We start from the raw sequence: 23,302 nt of genomic DNA on the forward strand, positions 1-23,302 counted from the left end.
GAGGAAGGCACGTAGCCCAAAGCAAGACGTTCTCAAAAAATATTTCTCAGAGGTTGCTCTAAGTGCTCCATGCCCTCCTTTAGCATTGCCGAATAGATGCCATCCATGCCAGGTGCTTTGAAATGTTCGAAGAACAGTATGGCAGCTCTCACCTTTTCATAGGTAACAACCGCTTTCGCAGTGTTTCAGTTCCCCTTGCAGCACTTGCATGTTGAAGGGGTTGAAAGAATCGTCAAATTCCCCCCCGCCACTTCTCTTACCCGTTCCCCCGGGTGATGTACTTCCCAGAGGGTCTGTACTGACTCCAGTCTGGAGCTGGTGAAAGTACCGTCGGGTTTTCTAAGAGAGTCCAACTTGGCCGACTCATCCACTTACAGCTTACAGCTTAGAGAAACTATTCCCCTCGAAAGGTGAGACGTTTCGAGGCCAAACCGCCTACTATACAAGATAATAATCTTGCCAGAATGCTTCAGAAAATGTTTGACCATACAGAAAGATGAACGATTCCATAGCTCTTCTGTTTGTGGACAAAATTCGGTTCAAGAGGTTGTAGTGGGCCAGAAAAGTTAATAAGGGCAATATCTATGGTAGAAAAAGAAGACGTGGCAGACCCTGCCTGAGGTGGAACGATGGCGAAGGCCACGACGTCGGGCAGCTTTTAGGGATATCAAATTTGTTGTTCTCGCGATGTCAGAAATTTCTTACTAAGGCAGGCCTAGACCAGATACCGATTGTTGCGTCGCTGATGATGAAGTATCTTAGGTCACGAACTCATCAGCTGCCCCTCGTATAACCTCTTATTATTTCGAATTAATTAAAGCTTATTTCTTATGGTTTTTATTTGCTCTGTATTTATCAACATTACACAATCCAGCTTTCCGGCTTTACTTTGCTTATGCCTAGTGCTGCTTTTATACAGGTAAGAGGTGCATGACAGACGTCACCGCGATTTGATTGAAAGTACATCTAAGGATTCATATTATTTTTGTGAATGAGACATTGGTCTATAAATTCCTTTGGGAATCAAATTTACTCATAAATATGAATATAGAATTCTACATTTCACCATAATCTTTTCAGTTTTTTTACTGATTTGAATTTTCTATTCCCTAAACATTAATACAACCTAATTATCTTATAAAATCAATGATTAAAACCAAATTTGAATTAGGCTTCGATTGGTTTTCATCCAAATACTTATCTACAAATTGTCACAGTTATTCAGAGTATTCGGTACCAAGTCAAATGACATATGAGTGGTTACACCATCCTCTTTTCGATTTCGAAAAGTCAATGAGTTCGCTCGAGCCTTCCTTCCCATGAAATGTCGTTCTACCCACTTCAGCAAAGTCAGTACCGAATCCGTTGATGGTAGACGATGATCCGCAGCGGTTTTGACGAAGTCCGAGCTTGTGATACGGAAGGTCCTGGCCATACCTTTGAGGGACTGAAATTACAAAGCAGAGAGATCATGGTGGTTGGTGATAAGATTCCATATTTCTGTACGCGCAGATATCTTCTGGAAGTTCTAAGCTTTATCACTTACCACCAAGGCATCTTCGTCCGTTAAATCGTCGCCAGCATATATGATTTTTATCCTTTCACTCCAGTCAACGCCAAATGCCGTTCTCAGAATATAAATTGAGGCGCGACCCTTATTCCATTGTACTGGAGGTCTAGCTTCCAAGGCACAATGAGCCTCTGTTGCGCGGAATCCATACTTTTCAATCAAGGTACGAGCTTTCTCGATCATAGCTGGCCTGAGTTCATTAGGTGTCTCTCGGTAGTGGAATGTTAACAAAGGTCCTTTATTTTCTACCCAGGCACCATCTCGGCATACCTAATATTTTGAAAAGATAAAAGTAAGTCGAATCCCATCAGAAGGAAAAATAACGGAGTACTTACAGAATCCTGGAGTGCCTTAAGAAGTAACCTAACTTTTTCTTCGTATTCATTTGGCATTGGGTGAACAAATTTGCTGCCGTCAGGATGTAGAATTTCCAATCCGTGGTTACCTGCGTATGTGATACCTTCGATGCCTACCATTTTCTTTACGTTGTCAACACTTCGTCCCGAAATGATTGCTACATAAACATCTGAGTGATTCGATAGTTTGAAGAGTACATTCTTAGTTTCCGGTGATAAGATTGCCAAATCTGGATGAGGTGCTATGGGAGCCAGAGTACCGTCGTAGTCCATCAATAAAGCTAACTTATGATTGTAGCCAATGTATCTACAACCATCAAAACCATGTCAACCTATTTATTTTTTGAAAAGCGTAAAACTTACTTCAGCAAGTAGTCATCGAAGTCGTCTATTGAAACCGGTTGCATTGTAGTTGTACCAACATCGTCCACTTCCAATGTTCCCATTGCCTTTAAAAAGCTCCTCATCCAATGGTTGACATCACATTCTTTCTCACGAGACCTTAATCGACTCATTCTTAGAATTCTTTCGTCTTCAGAGATGGTCAACGCTCGATGAATCACTTCTGACGCTTCGGTTACTTCGTAGGGGTTGCACAGCAATGCTTCCAACATCATTTCACCTGCGCCTGCAAAGGGTGATATAACTAAAACCCCAGGTGATTCGTTGATCTGGCAAGCGACAAACTCCTTGGCGACCAAATTCATTCCATCTCGTAATGGGGTAACTAGGCAAACAGCAGCGTCTCGATAAAGGGCAGCCAAATCATCTTGGGCGACATAGTCATAGATATAACGAATAGGGGCCCAGTTGGCTGTAGTGAATCGTCCGTTGATTCGACCGACCAATTGATCCATTTCCTCCTTGAGCTCACGGTATTCCTTCACATCTGTTCGTGAAGGGACTGAAACTTGCAGTAAGCTTACGTTACCTCTGTGTTCAGGATGCAGCTCCAACAGAGCTTCAAATGCTTTTAACCTATGAACAAGTCCTTTTGTGTAGTCTAATCGATCAACTCCTAAAATAACCTTTTGTTTCGTTTTTAGAACTCTTTTCGCTTTCTTTGCTAATTCCTCAAATCTTTCGAATGGAATACCAATAGGAAGCGGACGAATCCTCACTGATCGGTCACCCTGCTCAACCAACAAGTTATTCCGATCAACACGACATCCCAGATTCCTCTGACAACAATCCACGAAGTTCAGGCAGTAATCCTGAATATGAAAGCCGACCATATCACAACCCAGGACTCCTTGAAGGATTTCATCGGACCACGGGAACAATCTGAAGATATCCCATGGTGGGAATGGAATGTGCATGAAGAAGGCCAGTTGACAGGGCAGTTTCTTTTCTTCAGCCTCTTCACGAATCCAATTGGCTGCCAGCATTAGGTGATAGTCGTGGATCCAGATGATTGGCACAGCGTTGGGATTTTTCTTATTCTTGTGGCATTTTTCCAAAGCTTCAATTGTCTTGGCTGCAAAACACTTGTTGACAGTTACGTAGTTCCGATAATCGCTCGCGCTGAATGCTGCTCGTCCAGGCATTGAGTGAAAAAGTGGCCAAAATGTACCATTACAACATCCATTGTAGTAGCTATCGAATGTGGCGGGGTCTACGTTCACTGGGACGACCTACGTAAAAAAGAAAAAAATTAGATTAGTATGGTTGACGAAAATATAATATTGTGGGAAAATTTTGAGAAAAGTTCACCAAAAGATCAGTTGGGTTTCAACTGATCAGCAACAAACATCTAATTAAATTGATTATATGGAGACCTTTAATAAATTTAGGAATTATCTTTTGGAGGGTCCTGGAGGTTACCTTATGAACCTGCCGTGTACTTATAATCCCACGCTCATGTTCGTACACGGCACGCTCGGGTCTGATCGCCCTCATCGAGTAAATGGGGAAGGTAACTACTTGAATGGAACTAGCTCAGTACGTGGAACCCTCTAATCCGTGCATTTTTTGACCGGAAGCGGTCCTAAGCCCACCACCTAGATCTACAGAAAACCATGCTAACAGCGCCACTCGCTGCCAGGTCTAAAGCAGTTTCTTGCCCTATACCGTTATCGGAAACTCATACAACAGATCATGCGAATACAAGTACGTACGTTCCGCGATTGTGACTCACAGGTATGTCACTTTCTTTCGCTAGTTTAAATACGCTGCATGCAACTTGACAAGTGACAGATGACTTAAGTTGCCTTTCAGCAATATCGCGAGCACAGTAGATCTACTATAGGCAGTACCCTTACTAAAATGACCCCACTTGCGAATGTGCTTGCAGAAGCTTATCTGTACACATCAGAGACGCTAAACAAGGAAAAGGCATAATCTTCGTCAAATCGTATTGGTAAGAGAGAGATCGGTGAGTTTTTGCTATTCTGGTACTACGGCGTGCTCACCCATATAGCAAAAAGTTGTTTCACGTATTCCCCCTTAACTGTGATCGCGACGTTGAGATCACAATGGCGACTTTAAGAGACCATGCATTGACGATCCGCATGTACTCAGTACCCCTTGTTCGAGCTCACGTCGGCTGTTCCTTTAACAAGAATGAGGAAGCCGTCCGTATAAGCAACGCATTCAAGCTCACCTAAACAGTTCCTGTTCACTCTTTACTGGAGTATAGGGCATTCACACAGTCAGTGCTTCGATTTTACTGTCATCACCTGCTCACTGTGTAAGTGATAAGCTCGTAGCGGCGAGACAAACACAAGACGGACATATACACCCATAGCTACTAGCATTCGAACCTAGAGCAGCAAGATTGCGGGGCTGACGCTTTGTCCGCGCTGCCGACACCTTGGCCCAATCAAATCTACAAAGATTCAAAGAACGTATTTGTTAGCACAACCGATGAGAAGGTTTTCTAAATATCATACATCAAGGCGCCGTTGGTAGACCTGGCAGTTCAGAAACCCTACTGCTCTTCTGGCGCTAGATGGGATCCTTTTACTCCTGGCCGTTAGACCATAATCCTCTCCAGGACCTTACTAAAGGCGTGAGAAGAAATATGGCCCCCGAGGATTACTCCTATCCTCTTCTGGTGGCTTCAGGAGCACAACAACTCTGGCAGTCTTCCAGAAAGCATGGAAAAAAATCCTCTCGCAAGCAACACTGAGAAAGAATCTCTCCACACCCCGGCCCCTCTCTTCAGTGCGATCGCCAGAAAACAGCGAAGGCTCGGACTTCGGAAACAGCTCACCTAAACAAGCACAAATACTATTACGCCATTTCAGGATAAGTTTTCTATGTCTTTATCTGGAGGTGGATGGATCTGGATCAATGAATGTAAGAAAGAACAACGTCAGTCGATGACTGTGAGTGAGCGCCACGCGCTAGAGCTCCTTTATTGTGGCAAAGTATGAGACGTCCAACAAAGTACGGCTGTGACAAAACGAATGCCGTCGGAGGTATGAAAGTCTTGAGGCCAGGCTATCGGAGATGATCATCGAGCATCTCTTGGATGAAAAGGGGGATGCATCTCTAGGTGGTTTGCTAAGGAGGCTCTTGCCAGAATAGGATTGGAGGAGTATTTTATGCATGGGATAATTCAATCTAATCTGGGAGGTAACCACTTGTCCAGAGCTGTGAGCAGAAAGATACTCCAGGGTGGCAAGTGCTCAGGTTGATAATGCCTACCGATATTGGATAGGAGCGGGGTGAAGGTTGTCGCGCATGCCAACGAGTTGGTGGGGTTCTGGAGTCCTACAAGGTACATGGTCTCAATATACTGTTGCACCTCCTCCTATGGACTTCCACATTACATATGCTGTAGCGTGCAGTGCTGCCACACTACATGAATCCGGATGTATGACATTGAAGCCCATGGCCATAGTAACACTCTAGACGAAGTGCCTTGGGAACTCTAGGTATTCCTAACGGATTATGCCTCACGCAAGCCGAGTTTCACGAGAAAATTGCTTAGGAGTTTCCAACCCGGGTAGAGTATAAGACCGGCGACGTGTTGCAGGGTTATAATACAGCATTCTTCACCAACGATGTCCGGATAGCTCATAATGCCAATCTCATCGGTGGCAGTGGAATTTATATCGTCACTTGACGTCGGATAGTCGACTCAGCTGGAAATGAGTACCTGACACAAATCAGGGTAATAATCATTAGCGGGCGCAATGCTGACTACATTGCATCCTACAGGGCACTGTCATAATAAAGTGTAACGCTACGACTCGGATCACTATCTCGTTGGCATGGTGCTCCAAGCTCGAATTGCGACATCACCTACAATCCCCTCTGACAATCAGGTGAGAGTGAATACTGAAGCCATCCACAACTCAGCCCTCCGCAACACTTATAAGAGGGAAATGGATGCCGCAATAACCACAGTCAACAGAGATCCTGGAGATGAAACATCAACAAATGATTTTCACAACCACCTGAAGAACGTTATTATTGATACGGCCACAAAGATACTTGGCACCAGTCGCAAAAAAGGTCGGAATGCTTGGTTTGACTATGAATGTAAGCTAGCAACGAAGAATGTTGCATACCGAGTAATGTTGCATTCTCAAAGAATGCGGGCACGCGCAGAGAATTATCACGAACTCCGTCGAGAGGAGAAGCGGCTTCACAGACGGAAAAAGGAAGCCTGGGAGAACCAACAAGTCTGTGAACTAGGAAAGTACAGGGAGCATCATCCTGCCAAGACAAAGAGGGAAATCTGATTTCTGACAAAATGGGTATATCGGAGCGATGGGTTGAGTATTTTGAACTGCTCAACAACCAAAATATTGAAGACGACGGACAAATACTGTCACCACAAAGTATAGGAGAAACAGCCCGTGCAATTCTTAAAAATCATAAGTCGTCAGGAGCCGATGGAATTACAGTCGAGTTGGTTAAATATGGAGGCGACCAGTTACACCAAGTGGTTCATCAACTTGTGCTCAAGGTATGGAAAAGCGTATCAAAGCCTGATGATTGGCAACGAGGCATTATCTGTCTCATACTTAAAAAGGGAGAGTTGCTGAGTACCATCTATAAGATATTCTCCGCTATCTTGCTAAGCCGAATAGCCCCATACGCCCAGAACGTCATTGGCTCATACCAAAGAGGCTTCACTCCAGGCAAATCAGCAAAAGATCAGATTTTCTCTCTGCGGCAAGCGATGAGAAAACGGTTGGACTATAGCCATCAGTTCCACCATCTTTTCATTGACTTTAAAGCCGCCTATGACAGCATAGCCAGGGTACAACTGCACACGGCCATGAGAGAATTCGGTATCCTGAAGAAATTAATAAGGCTGACCCTGACCAATGTGCGCGGTCAGATAAAAGCATCACGATCACTTTCAAGACCATTCGAAATCAACAACGGTCTACGACAAGGGGATGCCCTATCATGCGTCCTCTTTAACCTAACCTTCGAGAAAGTGATCCGTGATGCTGAGGTAAATGTAAGAGGTATGATCCTTTTTAAGTCCACCCAACTACTGGCCTATGCTGACGATATCGACATCATGTGAAGAACCACCCACAAACTGCTTTCATCCAGATCGAGCAGGCGCGGCGCGAGATCTTGGGCTGCACATTAATGAAGGCAAGACAAAATACAGGGTGCGGCAGCATAACTTCCTTTTTTTCAAAACTCAATAAAAACTATTGTATGCATCGGAAAATATTTATTTATTTTTTATAATGTAGGTACATTTCTAAAGTTTTTTTTTACATTGTTTTGAAGATCAAATCTGTTAGATGACGTCCCCCATTCTCCATACATTGCGTAAACCGATTTCTGGCGTTTGCCATTACTCTTGTTAGCATAGCAGGTGTTATATTGGCAATTTCTTCTTGGATGTTGGTCTTCAAATCTTGTAGGGTTCTTGGACGGTTCACATAAACACGGGATTTCAAAAAACCCCATAGAAAAAAATCACAAAGGGACAGATCGGGGGAGCGTGCCGGCCATTCCAAAATCCAAAATCCAAATTTTCTAGCCGTGGGAAAAAAAAATCTGTAGCATGTTTACATACCGGTCCGAATTCACTGTCACTGTAGCCTCATTTTTCCTCAAAAAACCAGGGACCAATAATTCCAGCTGAGGAAATTGCACACCACACTGTGACTTTGGGTGAATGCAAAGGCTTTTGATGCAATTCTCGAGGGTTGGTGTCAGCCCAGTAGCGCATGTTTTGTTTGTTAACCGACCCACACAAATGAAAATGGGCTTCATCGCTAAAAAAACAATAGCACCCTCGGGAACGACATCAAAAAGAAGCTCACACGCGTTCATCCGAGAATTGAAGACACGTTCTGAAAGTTCTTGCACTATCGCCATCTTATAGGGATGAAAATGAAGATCATCACGAAGAATTCTTCTCACAGAACGATCGGATAGTCCAAGGGCAGATGCGTGTTTGCGCGCAGAACGCCGTGGCGATCACAACATTGACGCTCTCACTGCTTCAATGTTCTCAGGTGATCTAACGGGCCGAAGAACTGGAGTCCCAGCTCTTCCTTTTGTCGCACTTGCAGTTTGTCTGAATGTAGTGACCCATGTAACAATTGATTTGCGGTCTGGGACGAGAGCCAACGGGGCTAAATTAAAGCGATTCCGAAATGCACGCTGTGTTGCAATAACCGAACATCCGCTTGAAAAGTAAACCTCAACGGCAAAGGCACGCTCCTCACTATTCCAACGCATGATGGCGACTGAACCGTGTCGGGACAAAACTTTACAGTATCCCCTCTTGAACGAGACCACTAGCGCTCCGCTATGACATCAACTAACTGAGTGGCGCGCATTTTAAAAAAGGAAGTTATGCTACCGCACCCTGTATATGGCGGTACCGGCAGCACCGAAAATCAACCAACAAACAACATCAAACCGCACTGGTCAAACGGGAAGAATAAAGATAGGAGAATACAACTTTGAGATCGTTGATAATTTCTCCTATCTAGGGTCAAAAATCATAACCGATGACAGTTACGACGATGAAATCCGCACTCGGTTGTTGCCAACAAAGCCTATTTCAGCTTACAAAAATTGTTCCGCTCGAAACGTCTCACCATAGAGTCAATGCTGTACTGTACAAGACTATGATCTTGCCAATCCTCATGTATTCCTCGGAGATTTGGGTTATTAGCAAGAAAAATTGCGAACTCTTGGCCGCGGTCGAGAGAAGAATCCTCCGAAGAATTTTCGGCCCCCGACATGAGGATGGACGATTCCGTAGCCTACATAACGACGAAATCTATGAACGATACCATGGCCGTCAAGTTGTTGATAAGATCCGGCTGAATAGGTTACGGTGGGCGGGTCACTTAATCCGTATGGATGAGGATGATCCAGCCCGGAAAGTCTATAAGGGCAATATCTATGGTAGAAAAAGAAGACGAGACAGACCCTTCCTGAAATGGAGCGATGGCGTAGGTGAGGACGCCAGACAGCTTTTAGGGATATCTATTTAGGGTAATGATTAATTGATATATAGCTCGGGAGCATTTCTGCTAACGACGTTACCGAACTTGATGTAGTCCGACGTATTAACAATGATATATCAGTATTCGTTGCTTTGTCTAAAATCTGAAAATGGAAACACACACATCAAATCTGTTCTTTCTGAAAGGTCCAAATCTTCGTCAACACTAGTTTGCGTCGATACTGGTGGCAGCTGAGGCAGATTTGAGCAAAACGCAATTCAAGGGTGAATGGCAAGCATACACATCCTTCGGGTTTTTTTTGGGCACGGCGAAATAGATGGAAATGCACGGACGGAAAGATATTGTGGAAGGTAGTACGCAGAATATTTCTGCTTGGAGAATAAATTTATTACCGATTGTGCCGATTTAATCTTCAATTCGGCCTTGTGGAAATCCCCTTAATCTTCCCATTCATTCAGCCGAATACGCCTTCGGAGCATACGTTCAGAAGAAGCTTAAATGAAATAATTTTCCTAATACTGCTGTGATGGTTGTTGTATTCTTTAATGAACAATTTCTTTAATTTTGCGCTCAAGGTTTTTTTGGGTTTCTCCGAAACGACATTTCTAACCGATTTACGTCTATTCTATGTAGTTACCAAGATCAAGGTTCCCTTAATCGAAAAAGCTAGACAAAGTATCGTTTCGTCTGGTCAACATGTTTTCAGATCTTGAAGGCCTTTTCAGGCCATTTCTTCACAATAACAGCAGACTGTCCAAATGGTTCATATACACAGAAGAGGGAACTGTACCAGAGTGGATTACATTACATTTTCAAATTCTATCAACTTTTTAAGTGAATTTAAACAATAACCTAGGATTGCTTCTGATAATTGAACGATATGTATCAACTTATCTGACTAATCCAAAATCTATTTGAATATTTAAGATATAAGATTTAACGCTATTTTTTCCAATTTTCCACTAAATTTATTACCTCACACTAATTACCTGGTCCGATTTCAATCCGGCTGTTGGTGTGCGATCATTTGGATCTGGTTCTGGAATAGGTTCATTTGGATCCGGAAGATGCAGACCAGGCCAGCCAACCCAAATTCCATTTCCATTTATTACCACAGGACATACTGCAGTTACCAGTCCTCCGGCGCTGTTGAAAGAAAGAAAATTTGTTGAAAAATTGATTGAACCTTGAAGCATAGGTAAAGGATGTTGACTATTCGCAAACTTAGATATTCTAGTGGTCGCGCCTCTAAGACAACTGACGTTGGAAGATGACGTGAATTTAGAATAATGACGTATGGGAGACCGATTTGTGAAGGACCCTGCCAACTGGAAAGGAGGCTTCTGTCGAGCAATAGTTATGGCGGAGCTGAATAGTGACAATCGCCAACTTTCTATAGTTAGCTACAGGTCTGTCTTCGTGGTCGACAGGATTCAACTCCGTTACTCAATTGATCCTCCTTCAACTTCCAGGTCTGTAACAAGGTATTAGAGGCTATCATCTAAAATGAATAAGCCACTTACCCCAATATCTTAAAAATACCGTTGACTGTTTCAGAATGATCGCGGTTTTCTCAGCGGTAATGGATGATGGTCAGATGGTCATAATTCTTGTTGCGCAATGGCTGGCACGTTTATTTTTTTACTATAACGTTACACAATCCATGCAATCCTTACTAACGCTACGCTTATAGCAATCATCTGGTTTTTTGTGGTTATTATCTGGCACTGTCTAATTAAGAATAATCTGAAATCTTCTACGCAAACACTGATAAGAGGATTTATTCTAGTCAATAACGTCCCATGTTGGACTGGTATCATCTCGAACACTTGGACCGCTATTACTACCGCGTTATTGTTTATGACAGTAAAATTCAACAAAGATTATCACAGGAATGCATTGTAAACAGAATGACTGATTTAAGAACGAACTGCATAAATTAATCGAGTCTATTTGTTTTTGATTTTGATAGGAGCTGGACTCAGTGCACTCCGAATGCTTGAATAAACGTTATATAACACAATTAAGGGAGAAGAATTATCAAGCTGGGGTTATGTGCATCAGCGAGAGAGAGTCACGTGCCGTGGACATACTTAACTTACTGTTCGATATTTATATTTGAATGTTCCAAAAGAAAGTTGTTATTTCTTGGAAATATGTCATGCCCTGGACACATGAACCTACTTCTTTAGATCTGTTTGACTAAATATAGCCCACATTTTATATAAATTAGAGTGTATTGAAACTAAGATAACCCTGGTTTGGTTACAACAGCGTGTGTGAGAATGGACAAAAAAAAAGTCGAAGACACTTGCAAGCCAGATTTATGCTTGTGGTGTCACGCTTTGTCAAGTATGAATGGCCAAATTGGTAATAAAAGTGGGTGGAAGTACCACAGCTTTCACTTTTTCGCACAAGCCTAAAAATTGTCACGTAGAAGTTTAATGAGGTCAGTACTCCTGGTTGTCACTTCCTTAGGATTTGCATGGTCTTTAAATGATTGGATTAACTATCCTAGTGCATCCAAAAGCCATGCAAACATTGAGAAAACGTCATTTATATAGATAGTCTTCGTTTAATAGGTTGGACAACACGGTGACCAATTCCTGGTACATTGTCTTCAGCGGAAGGAATGAGCTACCTACTTGGCTTTTTTACAAGGTCATACTAAGGAAGCCAAAGTTCATTGTGATACTAATTTGGGCACTACCACATTTTTTCTCTCATTTTTTGTCTATATTCGTTGAAACAAAATTTTACGCCCGCCCCCTTTTTCATGTATGGTGGGGACTCCCCTCAAACTTAACTCGAACGATATCATTCACTGTATGCGTGAAGGTTCACAGTTTCAACCTTCTTACCAAATATAGTGATATTACCGTTTTTTAGAAAACTATGTGCGATAGACAGAAAGCGATAAGGAGCGCTAAAGTTAAGCTATTGAAGATGCTAGGAAAAAACACCCACAGGATGGGTTAAGGTGGAGCCAAGATAGGACGCTACATATCACTTGCATAACGTTAAGTGTGATAATAATGAAACTGTGGCACAGTTTCATCAAAGACTATGTGGATGCCCTATACTCCACTAAGCGGTGAATACAAAGAACTAAGATAAGGAGCATGCAGATCTATCGCTGTTAAGCAGCGTTGAGTCTCACAAGAATCCACATCTTTGCAGGAGAAACTATCCTTGAATGCAAGCTGTTCATCATCATCATCATTAACGACCCAACAATGGGTATCCGGTCTAGGCCTGCCTTAAAAAGGAACTCTGGACACCCCGGTTTTACGCGGAGGTCCCCTAATTCGATATCGATATCCCCTCAGACCCTCCCCGGTAGTAGTGGTCACGAATTAAGCTCGTTTTTGCAAAATTCTCAATATTAACGGAGATATAAGCGTTTAAAGTTTTCCCTAAGATTCCTCCAAAAATCAGCAATTTTCCTGGCACTCGGACCCTCCAACCTATATACCATTATGAAGCTCAGAAATCGATATAAAAAGATGTATATTACTGGATACATTCTCTCACATGAATATAATTAACAATAGACCTTAGGTTAGCGATACACTAGCCGAGGAGCTGCAGTAATATGTTTGTGAAATTTAATAAGATTCTGATCATCCATCACTTTTCAAACTTCACGTAGGGATAATATGAAACCAACAAATAGAGTTAGGAGACCCAGAGGTTCCTCAGATCGCAGAAAAATTGCAACATGTGTCGTCTCTGTGCCTCGTTATATCGCTCTTCGAAAATAAATGCCCAATTTTTTGTGAAATTCGTAAATTGAGATTTGCCAGAAAAGTTTCTTCAATGCTAGGAGGCTGTTCCCAGCGTTGAAGAAACCTAGCTGAAAGCAAGGACTCACGTGCAATACAAAGTCGAGAGAACAAAATTGCTATCGTCTATCACGATGAACAAAATCGAACATATTAATCAGATATGTAACGAAGTTGATTTTGATCCATGGGGAGGCGCGAACGAGCCGGTTATATAATCATTGAAAGGCAAACGTTCCCCACCGATTAATTGTTGCAGAATATAGTTACCACTCTTTTCCGAAAGAATCGCTTTCCTGCAGTCTATGTAAATCCCCCCCCCCTGCTTTGGTTAATGAAAAGTTTTATATGTCTCCGAGATACTTGTTAGGATAAGACCCCGACCTTGAAGATCCCAGAGTCCGGAATTTTGCACTGAAAGTGGTATTTTCACCCATGCTTTTATGCATACCTTAAACAAGGGAAGTTCCTAAGTAAATGGAAGCTACAAAAGCTGATCTTGATCAGGTAAACCACTAGGTATTTGATATGTCTAGTTAACACCATTGCCAAGCCTTTTGAGTTCTCTCCTTCTTATCAGCAATCAGCTTGCGTAAGGCTTTGGCGATATAAAAAATGCATCCAATTCCGTTTAATAGAACTTAACTATTGAGATGCTAATCAAACTTTTTTCTTCTTTCTCTTCAGCATGTGTTCCGCTCACAAGCGAGGTCGGCTCGTCGTGATCGGTTTCACCATTTTATTTTAGCAAATCTGGATGTAATCTCGAGGCTTCTAAATCCCCATCCAACGTATTAAATCACTGTCGTTTCCGCCGGCCTTTTGGTCGTTTACCATGGACTTCAATGCTCAGACCAATTTTAGCAAATGAATTCTGGTTAGCGGGAATTACGTGACCATACCACATGCCTCTCTCGCAATTTTTACACGATCTGTGCAATCCCATATCAATCGTGGATATCCTCATTTCGGATGTGATCAAAAGCTGTTACGCCACTAGTTCAACGCAACATGTTCGTCTTCATTACCGCAAGACGCCGTTCATTGTCTTTTATAGTCAGCCAACACTCAGAACCATACATTATACGTATTGTAATCAACTTTATTTGGGGGGATTATTATACTACGTCTCAGACAATTGAAAGAAAACATTCTCGGCAACTTCGGCGTCCTAGATCCTTCATGTTTCATGAAGTGATGTGGGAGGTCAATTCCTGGTTGAAAAATGCTGGCTTATCGCTTACTGAGTTTACATAAAACAAAATATTGTTAACCAACAAGAGAGGAAAGGACACAACCGTGAAAATTAAGTTGGTGAATAAATAATTTACTCCCAACTAGCTCTTCAATACTTGGGAGTAATAATAAACATAAAGTTCGGCTTCAAGAAACACGTTGAGTGTCTACACTTTGGCGGTTGCTAGCATGGAGAGATTCTCTCGCAGAATGGCAAAAGACGAGTCACAAACTGGTCGTTGTACATGCAGACGGATTGGCCAGACTTGTCAAGAATTAAACAACAAAGGAACGTAATCCTTGAGGTTGTTATACATAACATGGCAATTCACCATACTGTCCTAGGTTTACACATCGAATCCTAGGTTTACTGAGCACTGAAAAAGATTGAAGAATGTGGCAGTAAACCGGTTGATATCTGCCAATATTGTAAAGTTCACCTGGAGAAAGTGGAATCAAAGCAAAAAATATTGGGAACTATTAAGGAGCAGCCAAAGCAGAAAGTGTTTAGACGAAAACAAAAGGAATCTGAAGGCTTCAGGATAGGAATAGTAATATTTGCTTGTAATCCACCAAACTTGGTAGTATCCTGCTCTCCAGTATAGTCTATATGACTGCAATACTTCGTGACTGTAAGATAACGTTAAGGAAGGTTTCTAGCCAATTTCAATATGGTGACATACTATTGTGAACTTTATTTAATATGTATCGGAATTCGGCCTTTGTACCGTATGGTGCTAGCCTCGTGATTCTTTTTAAGATTTTTGGGTTGAGGAGTTTCTGACTATAGGTCGGTGAAAGAATTTATCGTTTTTCAGTAACTGCGTTTCCCTCAAACGTCAGAATTGACGCTATCTTCGGAGAGTACTCATCAATACCTTTTATTTGATACCCAGTATGACTATATTCGGTGACAAAAAAGTGTAGCAGCCCCCCCACACACAACAGGAAATCGATGCGTTACTTTCAACTGTTTTCGGCGTCAGCTGAAGCCAACACAAATTTTTAATGAATGCCAAAATGCATAGGGGGCGAATGCACCTTGTCTGAAAACTGTGTCAAATTGGTTTGGAGGATTCGTGATAGGACACTTTTCTCTGGAGGAAGAGCCGGATGAAGTTCGCCCAAAATCTTAATAATCGTTGGCGCAACAATCCATATTGGATCAGGGGCTTGAAATATGTTAGAGCACTTCATTCAAGACCGCAACGGTACACTACAGTATACTGTAGGCGGCAATGTGGTCAGCATTACCCTGATTTGACACAGGTACTCAATTCACAGCTGAGTCGACTGGTATCCGACGTCAAATCACGATACAAATTCCACTGCCACCAGTGAGATTTGCACCGCGACCTTCCGTACGACAGCCTTGTGCTCTAATCACTCAGCTATCCGGACACTAGGAACATTATTTAGCAAAAACATTAACTGATAAGGATTAATAAAGATGGACAAACATTCTTCTTCTTTTTCTTCAGCCTTTGTCCCGTTCACAAGCGGGGTCGGCTCGTCGTGATCGGCTTCGCCATTTGGCTCTATCGAATGCCTGATCTGGGTGCAATCTCGAGGCTTTCAAATCCCCATCCAGCGTATCAAGCCACCGTTGCTTAGGTCTGCCTTTTGGTCGTTTACCATCGACTTCGATGTTCAGACCAATCTTGGCAAGTGAATTCTCGTTTGCACGAGTTGCGTGACCATACCATCGAAGACGCCTCTCTCGCAACTTTTCCACGATCGGTGCAACCCCATAACGATCGCGGATATCCTCATTTCGGTTGTGATCTAAACGTGTGACGCCACTAGTCCAACGTAGCATTTTCGTCTCCATTACCGCGAGACGCCGTTCATTGTCTTTTATGGTCGGCCAACACTCAGAACCATAGAGAGTGACTGGACGGACGACATTGCGGTAAATTTTAGATTTGAGACGTTCGTTGATACGTCGATCACAAAGGACACCAGTTGTGGAACGCAACGCAACAAAAAATCGATTCGATGTCTGTCTGTTTGTCACACCCAATTTATTCGGAAACGGCTAAACCAATTGCCACGAAATTTGGTGATTACGTGCAGTCTGTGAATTTCTTTACATACAACGGGGAACGTCATTTGGCACTGGGTTTAAGGGGGTTCCCATACATGTGAAAGGGGTTTTACATTTTTTTTTCACAGAATATAGAATCAAATGAAAGGGCTTAGTTAATACTTTTCCGAATTGATAAAATTTTTGGTACTGGGTGAAAAACTGGCCCAAAAACTTGGGAAAAATTACCGTGGTACATACCAAATTTAGGCCTCAAAATGCATTCCATTCCGATATCTGCTTAAATAAAGTTAATAATAGTATATTCCTATATTTTAAAAATTTACCCGAAAGCCCCTTAAGTTCTTCCTAGAAGTACACGACCATGGTACGATTATAAGTAATAACATAATGCATAATTTTGGCAAGTTTGGGAAAAATCCAACTATTATCAATAAAGTTATAGGAAGGCCAAAATTGTGTATTTGACGAGATTTTATGGCACTCTAAGACGTGTATGGCGTCATCATCATATAAAGTGAAGTGCAGTTGATTGGAGTTCGGAAATACATATATATACCCCCCCCCCCCTTTGTACAATAAAGACTGTCCACAATTGCAAGTTTTCGGAGTCAGTGAAAGCCATCTTTACAGGTAAACGGTAGGTTTCTCACTTCGACTTTGAGGCAGGATAAACTGTTGAAGACGCACTGAGAAATGCTTTAACCCTTGAATTCCAGATGGGTCAAAATCAGTTCCATTTACCTTGACCAATCCCTTTGGTTTTTTCAGAACCTTTTCAGTTTAGTTCTTACAAGCCATAGCCATGGGCGAGGAAATGCTCTATCGTCCGCTGTAGAAAAGGTTATTATCAAGTTTTTAACTAAGGGAAAGGTTGAGAACGCCGTCTGGGATGATACCTTGTCTTCAACGTCTTCAAGGCTTGAAGGTGGACGAGAATGTTCAGAAGAGTCGAGGCAAACAGAAAGCGTTCTACCAAATAAACAGATTTTAATTTCCTTTTTATCAATGATTCTCTCTTCATTTGGTGTCCTTTGTAATATGGAGCAAAAAAACACACTGTTGGCCGATTTGGAAAAAGGGCCAAGGGATATAATTTGCGAATTACCCTTAACTGTTAAGTTAGACGAAATGAAGTGACAGTTCTGTCGCCAAACTAAAAATGTAAAAATTATTTTTAAGTGGTGTAAGTGGTAAATCTGGCCGCACTAATTTGCCTTAAGGAAAATTTACAAATTTCGTTGATTATTGCATGACATATGGTGATATCTGTTTTTTAGAACTTCCCGCATTAAACCCATGTCTCCTGGTGTTTATTATTTGCTTCTTATATGACTATTATTTACACCTATTGGATTTGCTTAATTAGCTTTTCACATTTGAAGTAAGTGTTGTCCCTTCGACTCTCCGATTATTACTGGTAAGTAGCATGCAAAATGTGGTGTTTTCTATTAACTGAGCATTATTCGGTTTTACGGCCGTCATCGATCCCTAGGTAAGGCGTGCTAATTACGAATTCGCACCATTGCTGCAGGTTTCCGGCAATATTCTACGGTTTCGCCTGGGATTACCAGAGGAGCCTATATTACTTCACTACTTTTCTGTGCTACGTGTTGCTAGGAAGAACCACTCCTCGCTTATCCTAGGGCAGTGGATTCCATTGCATGTCATGGCCCGCCTTTTTAAGGTTTTGTATGAAACAAAACCTTATTAAGGTTTTGTGTGAAACAAAACCTTATTAGAATCGATTCGATGTCTGTCTGTCTGTCTGTCTGTCTGTCTGTCCGTCTGTCTATCTGTCTGTCTGTCTGTCTGTCATACCCGATTTATTCGGAAACGGCTGAACCGATTGTCACGAAAATTGGTAGGAGTATGAAATCTGCCGTTCCCTTTACATGCAGCAACTGACGCCATTTTGTGTTAAGTTTAAGGAGGGGCTCCCCATACATGTGAAAGGAGGGTGCAAAATTTTTTTTCATAAAATGTGGCCATGTGGGGTATCAAATGAAAGGTCTCAATTAGTACTTTTCTAAACTGGTGCAATATATGATGTTGGGTGAAATGTAGAGGAGTGAGGGCTCAAAATATGACCCCCAAAAAGTGTAACAGGTCTCGTTCTCAGAACTTATCCGACCGAAAAATCTGAAAAAAATCACAGTGGTGCATCTCTACGAGATCTAGGCCTCAAAATATATCCGGTTCCGATATCTGCACAAATAACGTTAATAATAGTATATTTCCACATTTTAGAAATTTACCCGGCACCCCCCTTATGTTCATCCCAGAAGTACAAAATTTGGCATGCATATAATGAAGATCGTAGTGCACAGTTTGGTCAAGTTTGAAGAAAATCCAACTATTATTGACAAAGTTATAGGGAGTAAAACTTTACCATTTTTTGTGAATTTCGCCCACTCTTCATGCATGACTGCATGACGTCATCATCACATATCAATTCGTCAATACCACAACCAAATGAGTTCTTATGAATGGGGTCCCAAAGAATTATTTTGTTTTAGTTTTTTAGTCATTTGTATATGAATATCAACTGTGTATGTAGGTATATAGTATATGCGTGCTAATGAACTTTGTGGGTAGTGCCTATTCAGATAGATATAAGAAGTAAATCGGAAATATGGGTACGATCAATTTATATACGTGCATATATGTGTACGGTATTCGGAAATAGGCAGTTTGTTTGTTTAGGGTGAGCGTAATATCTATGGCTGTAATATGTACGTATGTCTCGTAGTTTGGAAAAATATGAAGGAATATGTTGGGTTTGTAGCTATACACGGATAGAAAAATGTGCGTTGAAGTTTCTCACATAAGATGAACACAAAACCTTTATACCCGAAGCGCGAGCTTCCGGTATTCCGACTTGTTTTAAACCTATACATAGCACAGAAGGAGCATTGGCGTGAAAGAACCTCAACTTGGTATTGAAATCGCAGGCGCATTCCCAGCTTCTGGATGAAGCAACGATGGCGGATCTAGCACTTTTCGATTGCGGTCAGCACTCCAAATGTATGTTAAGGTAGTTCCACTCCCTTTACTCGGTTGCTAATTTATTATTTGTAATATTTACTCGGAAGGAGTAGTTTTTTTGTAGTCGATTTTTATCAAAAGTCTTCTCCAATTTCACGCACCTTTCCTATTCCCCCTGACCCTACTGTTTGTTCTGTTTTGGAAATTCCATACAAAAGATGGCTGTTTCGTCAAAATGCAAAAGAAAGGTCTTCGAAACCAGCATACAGCTTACTTGTAACCGGGTTCTGGCCACCCAAATACAGTAGAGATATAAAGTTACATAAGCCTGGCAGCCGCTGATATGAATGTCAAACTTCTATTTAGCATAAGTGACTCTTCCACAATTAGCTGGAAAGGCAATAATGGCTTTCTCTCCCTAGCTGTGTTTCGCTCTCCTAGGAGGTGAATTTATGCTCTTATATGGAAGTACAGCAAAATCTCTTCCTACCTCTGTAGTTGTCATGTAGTCGTAGTTGTCATTTATACAGAATGTTTGGTAAATCTCTGAGATTCCAGATTTGTTTATAGTGAGAGAAGTAGACTGCGTGTCTCGCGAACCGACATTCCCGGTTTAGTAGGTATTTGCGTTATCATTTTGTGTGGGCTTGTTAAGATGACTATTTCAATAAAGTAGACAGAGAGAAAGGCAACAAAATAGTACGAAATTCATGTAATCTGAGATGGTATGACGGGCAATAATAAGAAACATAGGGAACCTTTTAGAGTACTAGGTGTTGTCAGTGAATTGAAGCTAACGGTTTTTTTTAATCAAGACTATACTGAAAATCGTTGATCTCCCAGACTAAAGAAATATTGGGAAGGACGAGTGAAGGCCAGGTTTCACAGGCGACAGCGTCCGATTATCTCGGTTTTATAGTGCACTGACAGCTATGTCATCTTGGCAGATGATCACTATATCGGAGTTAGCTATGAATAGTGCAAAACCAAACTTTGGGAAGTTTAGAAAGTTATTTTGATCTTATAAAAACTAAACGAAACGTAAAGAACCATCTGGCAGTACACTTGCAGTTTCAGTAAAGGTAAAAATATCTGGCAGGCAATAAGCATCGGCCGGGGCCAAAATATTGAACCCTGTTTTGGAACACGAACTTGCAATGGAGGGCTTTGTTTAGTTTAGTTTTCCTAAATTGATGTTATTTCCATTTTCTTCCCAAAAATATTATTATAGTACTAGGTGTGTTACATATAGTTGGGAACCAGCAGAGTTTAAATGCGAGATAAGGCAATTGCTTTACTTATTTCTAATTCCGCACCGTATGAGATCTAAACACAAGAAGTTTTTTTTGTGTCGACAGATCGTAAACAACCTAGAAAAGATCTGTTCGTGTAAGAAAAAGATACTCAATTTTTCGAGAAATTGAGAAGAAGAGAAATGAAAGCGCTGGTCATTCAACTGCTGAAGTACAATCAAGTTAGAATCTTGAGAGGCCTCATATGATTGCTTTCGGTATAGAAAAGCGAGGGTAGGCCGAAAATAAGTAGCTCGCTTCAGTGCTTTGGAGAGAAAACCTGGGCATGGGAGAAAAATGATGCAGGTCTTCTTCTATTCCTTTTTTGAAATTTATTTCTACAAGCCTCTGGGAGAGTTCCCGGCCCGGAGGGAATCCTCTCTGCCTCTCTGCCATCTCACCAGGTATGCCTTAGTTTCGTCCTCAGAATTATCGAAGATCATTACCGCGTCAAAAAACGAATAATGGAAAACAAAAATTAGATAGAAAATCTTGATACATTTTTTTCAATTTAGTAAAATAGTCTCGTTTACGCAGGCCCCTTGCTTCACCTTATCGAGTGTACATCAGCACTATAATATATATAGTTATCATTAAATAAGGGTCCATATTAGGCATCTAATTTGTACACTGATAAATTACTTTGCCTCAAAAATCACCGAAAACTTTAATTTGATTAAAGTATACAAAATAATATTCCAAGGAATAATGTGCAATTGCATTCCGGGTTATGTAAGGTTTGTCTCAAAGTTGGTTATATAAGTGGATTAAAAACAGATCCTTTAGTGACCGGATAAGACCACCAAAAAGGTTTATTTTATTATTTTTCAAATGGGTAAAGAACGGAGAGATATGTTATTGTAAAAGCTTTATTCCAACGCTTGTTGCATTTGTCTTAGCGTAACGAGATACTTTTAAGGCATTAGTACTAATTTGTGATGAAACCATTAGACATTCTTTTTTTAACCAATTTATAGGATTTTTCTTCCAATATAAGTTTCCTATGCATTAAGGGCAGCGAAAGGCAACTTAGGTAACGTTTTCGAAAATGGTTCATTTCTTTGTTTATTAATTTTTTTATTTGAATATTATAGAGGAAGAGTCCTCAAAAGAGTACGACTTTTTTCAAAACTGCTTTGTAATGCAATATATATTTTATATATTAAAGCAATTTTGTGAAAACTTGAACGTCTGCTGTTAGAACTCCCTAAAAGACCTAAATTCAATCTAAACTGCAATACTAACCTTGCTTTCCTCGATAAAACTTTTGTTTTAGGGTCTCTTGTCAGCACAAAGGGTAGTCGATTTGAAACCACAATTAGAATATTTTTAGCAGTTGGTTCATTATTTGTCACTGTTATTTCTATTTCACCCATTCTAAACTCTTTTTCCACTTCACTCTTTCGTTTTCAATTCTTTCACTTATTTCCAAATTATGCTTTTTATTTTTTTCCCTTTTTTGGTGTTGATTTTGAACAACTATCACAGCAGTCAGTGAACTTTTTAACTATTTTAATAGATGAACAAAGACTCAAAAATCTAATCTTTTGCTCAGTAAAGATTTCAAGAGCCAGAGAACCGACTGCTGACTGACTTCGAACTCAATGAAAGCTTAGGCAAAGGACTTCAATGGTTATGTGATTGAGAAAATCCCCATACTAAGAAAATTTCGAGAACATCCACTGATTTATACAATAATACCGTATAAATAGCGAAATATGAATAAAAAAATACATTGCATATTAGCGATCTGTGTTTTGTTGTGACCATTACACATATTATCAGTTGGAGTCAGCTTATCAGTTTTAAGCTCAATATTTTTTACTTGGCTCATCTCGTTCCAGGCACACTAACTCGTATTGGTACATTATAAATTTTGTCTCAAATGACGTAGATACTTTGGTTATGAGATGCTCGACTCCTGAAAATTATAAATCGTAATTTTGATTCCGCTGTGACCTTATAATCCATTATTTTAAGACAATAGTTTACTTTTGATAAAAATGCTTTCTGGACTATGTACATACTCGTATGTAATCAGAAACTACTTTTAATACCAAATTAGATTCTCTTTAATTTTTATTGAAGTACAGTTGAACGTATCATGTTTGGGAATACAAAAAATATGGAATTTTACTGTAATTCTCGTCTACGGTAAACAAATTTTTGAAAATATAAGAAAATGATTAAGCGAATTAGTGACAATTCGATACAATAAAACAGTCAATGTGACCCTCACGTAATCAAGAAGATTTAGAAAATATGGTTTGAAATAAATTCAAGGGGACTCAGGTTAAATTAGACGCATCAAGACTTTCAGTTGCCTGTTGGTCAATCTGATCGTGTAATTCCAAAGTCATTTTAAATTTCCCAAAAATTGAATTCTGCGGTCTCATCTTAGAGACAACGATTACTGAAATTATTTTTATCGTCAAGCGCCAATGAGAAATATAAAGGGGCGCAGGTCCTTCATTTTCGTCTGGGCCCTACTTTGTGAAGGAATAATAGGGATATGTGGTTTGCAATATATGTATGTCTGCTGTTCACTTTAAATGAGACTTCATCACACTCAATGCTGAGCAAGTGATAAGCCTATTCAAAAAAAAGAAACAGGAA

At 40.8% G+C, this 23,302-nt stretch overlaps 1 protein-coding gene across 2 annotated transcripts; it reads right to left on the minus strand.

Annotated features, from left to right (window-relative positions):
• Positions 1-821: 821 nt before the first annotated feature.
• LOC119661336 (alpha,alpha-trehalose-phosphate synthase [UDP-forming]-like) lies at positions 822-22,345 on the minus strand. Of its 2 annotated transcripts, XM_038070638.1 has the most exons (6): positions 21,932-22,345; positions 10,328-10,484; positions 2,290-3,560; positions 1,906-2,233; positions 1,547-1,840; positions 822-1,447 (listed from the first exon to the last, which is right to left on the minus strand). In XM_038070638.1, the coding sequence occupies exons 1-6, from the start codon at positions 22,060-22,062 to the stop codon at positions 1,202-1,204; spliced, it is 2,427 nt and encodes an 808-aa protein (XP_037926566.1). In that variant the 5' UTR covers positions 22,063-22,345; the 3' UTR covers positions 822-1,201. The 2 variants fall into 2 exon arrangements, with proteins under 2 accessions (XP_037926566.1, XP_037926567.1); XM_038070639.1 differs by lacking the exon at positions 21,932-22,345 and having other exon boundaries at positions 10,314-10,448.
• Positions 22,346-23,302: the final 957 nt, after the last annotated feature.

The sequence above is a fragment of the Hermetia illucens genome, chromosome 1 (genome assembly GCF_905115235.1).
Source record: "Hermetia illucens chromosome 1, iHerIll2.2.curated.20191125, whole genome shotgun sequence".
Lineage (NCBI taxonomy): Eukaryota > Metazoa > Arthropoda > Insecta > Diptera > Stratiomyidae > Hermetia > Hermetia illucens.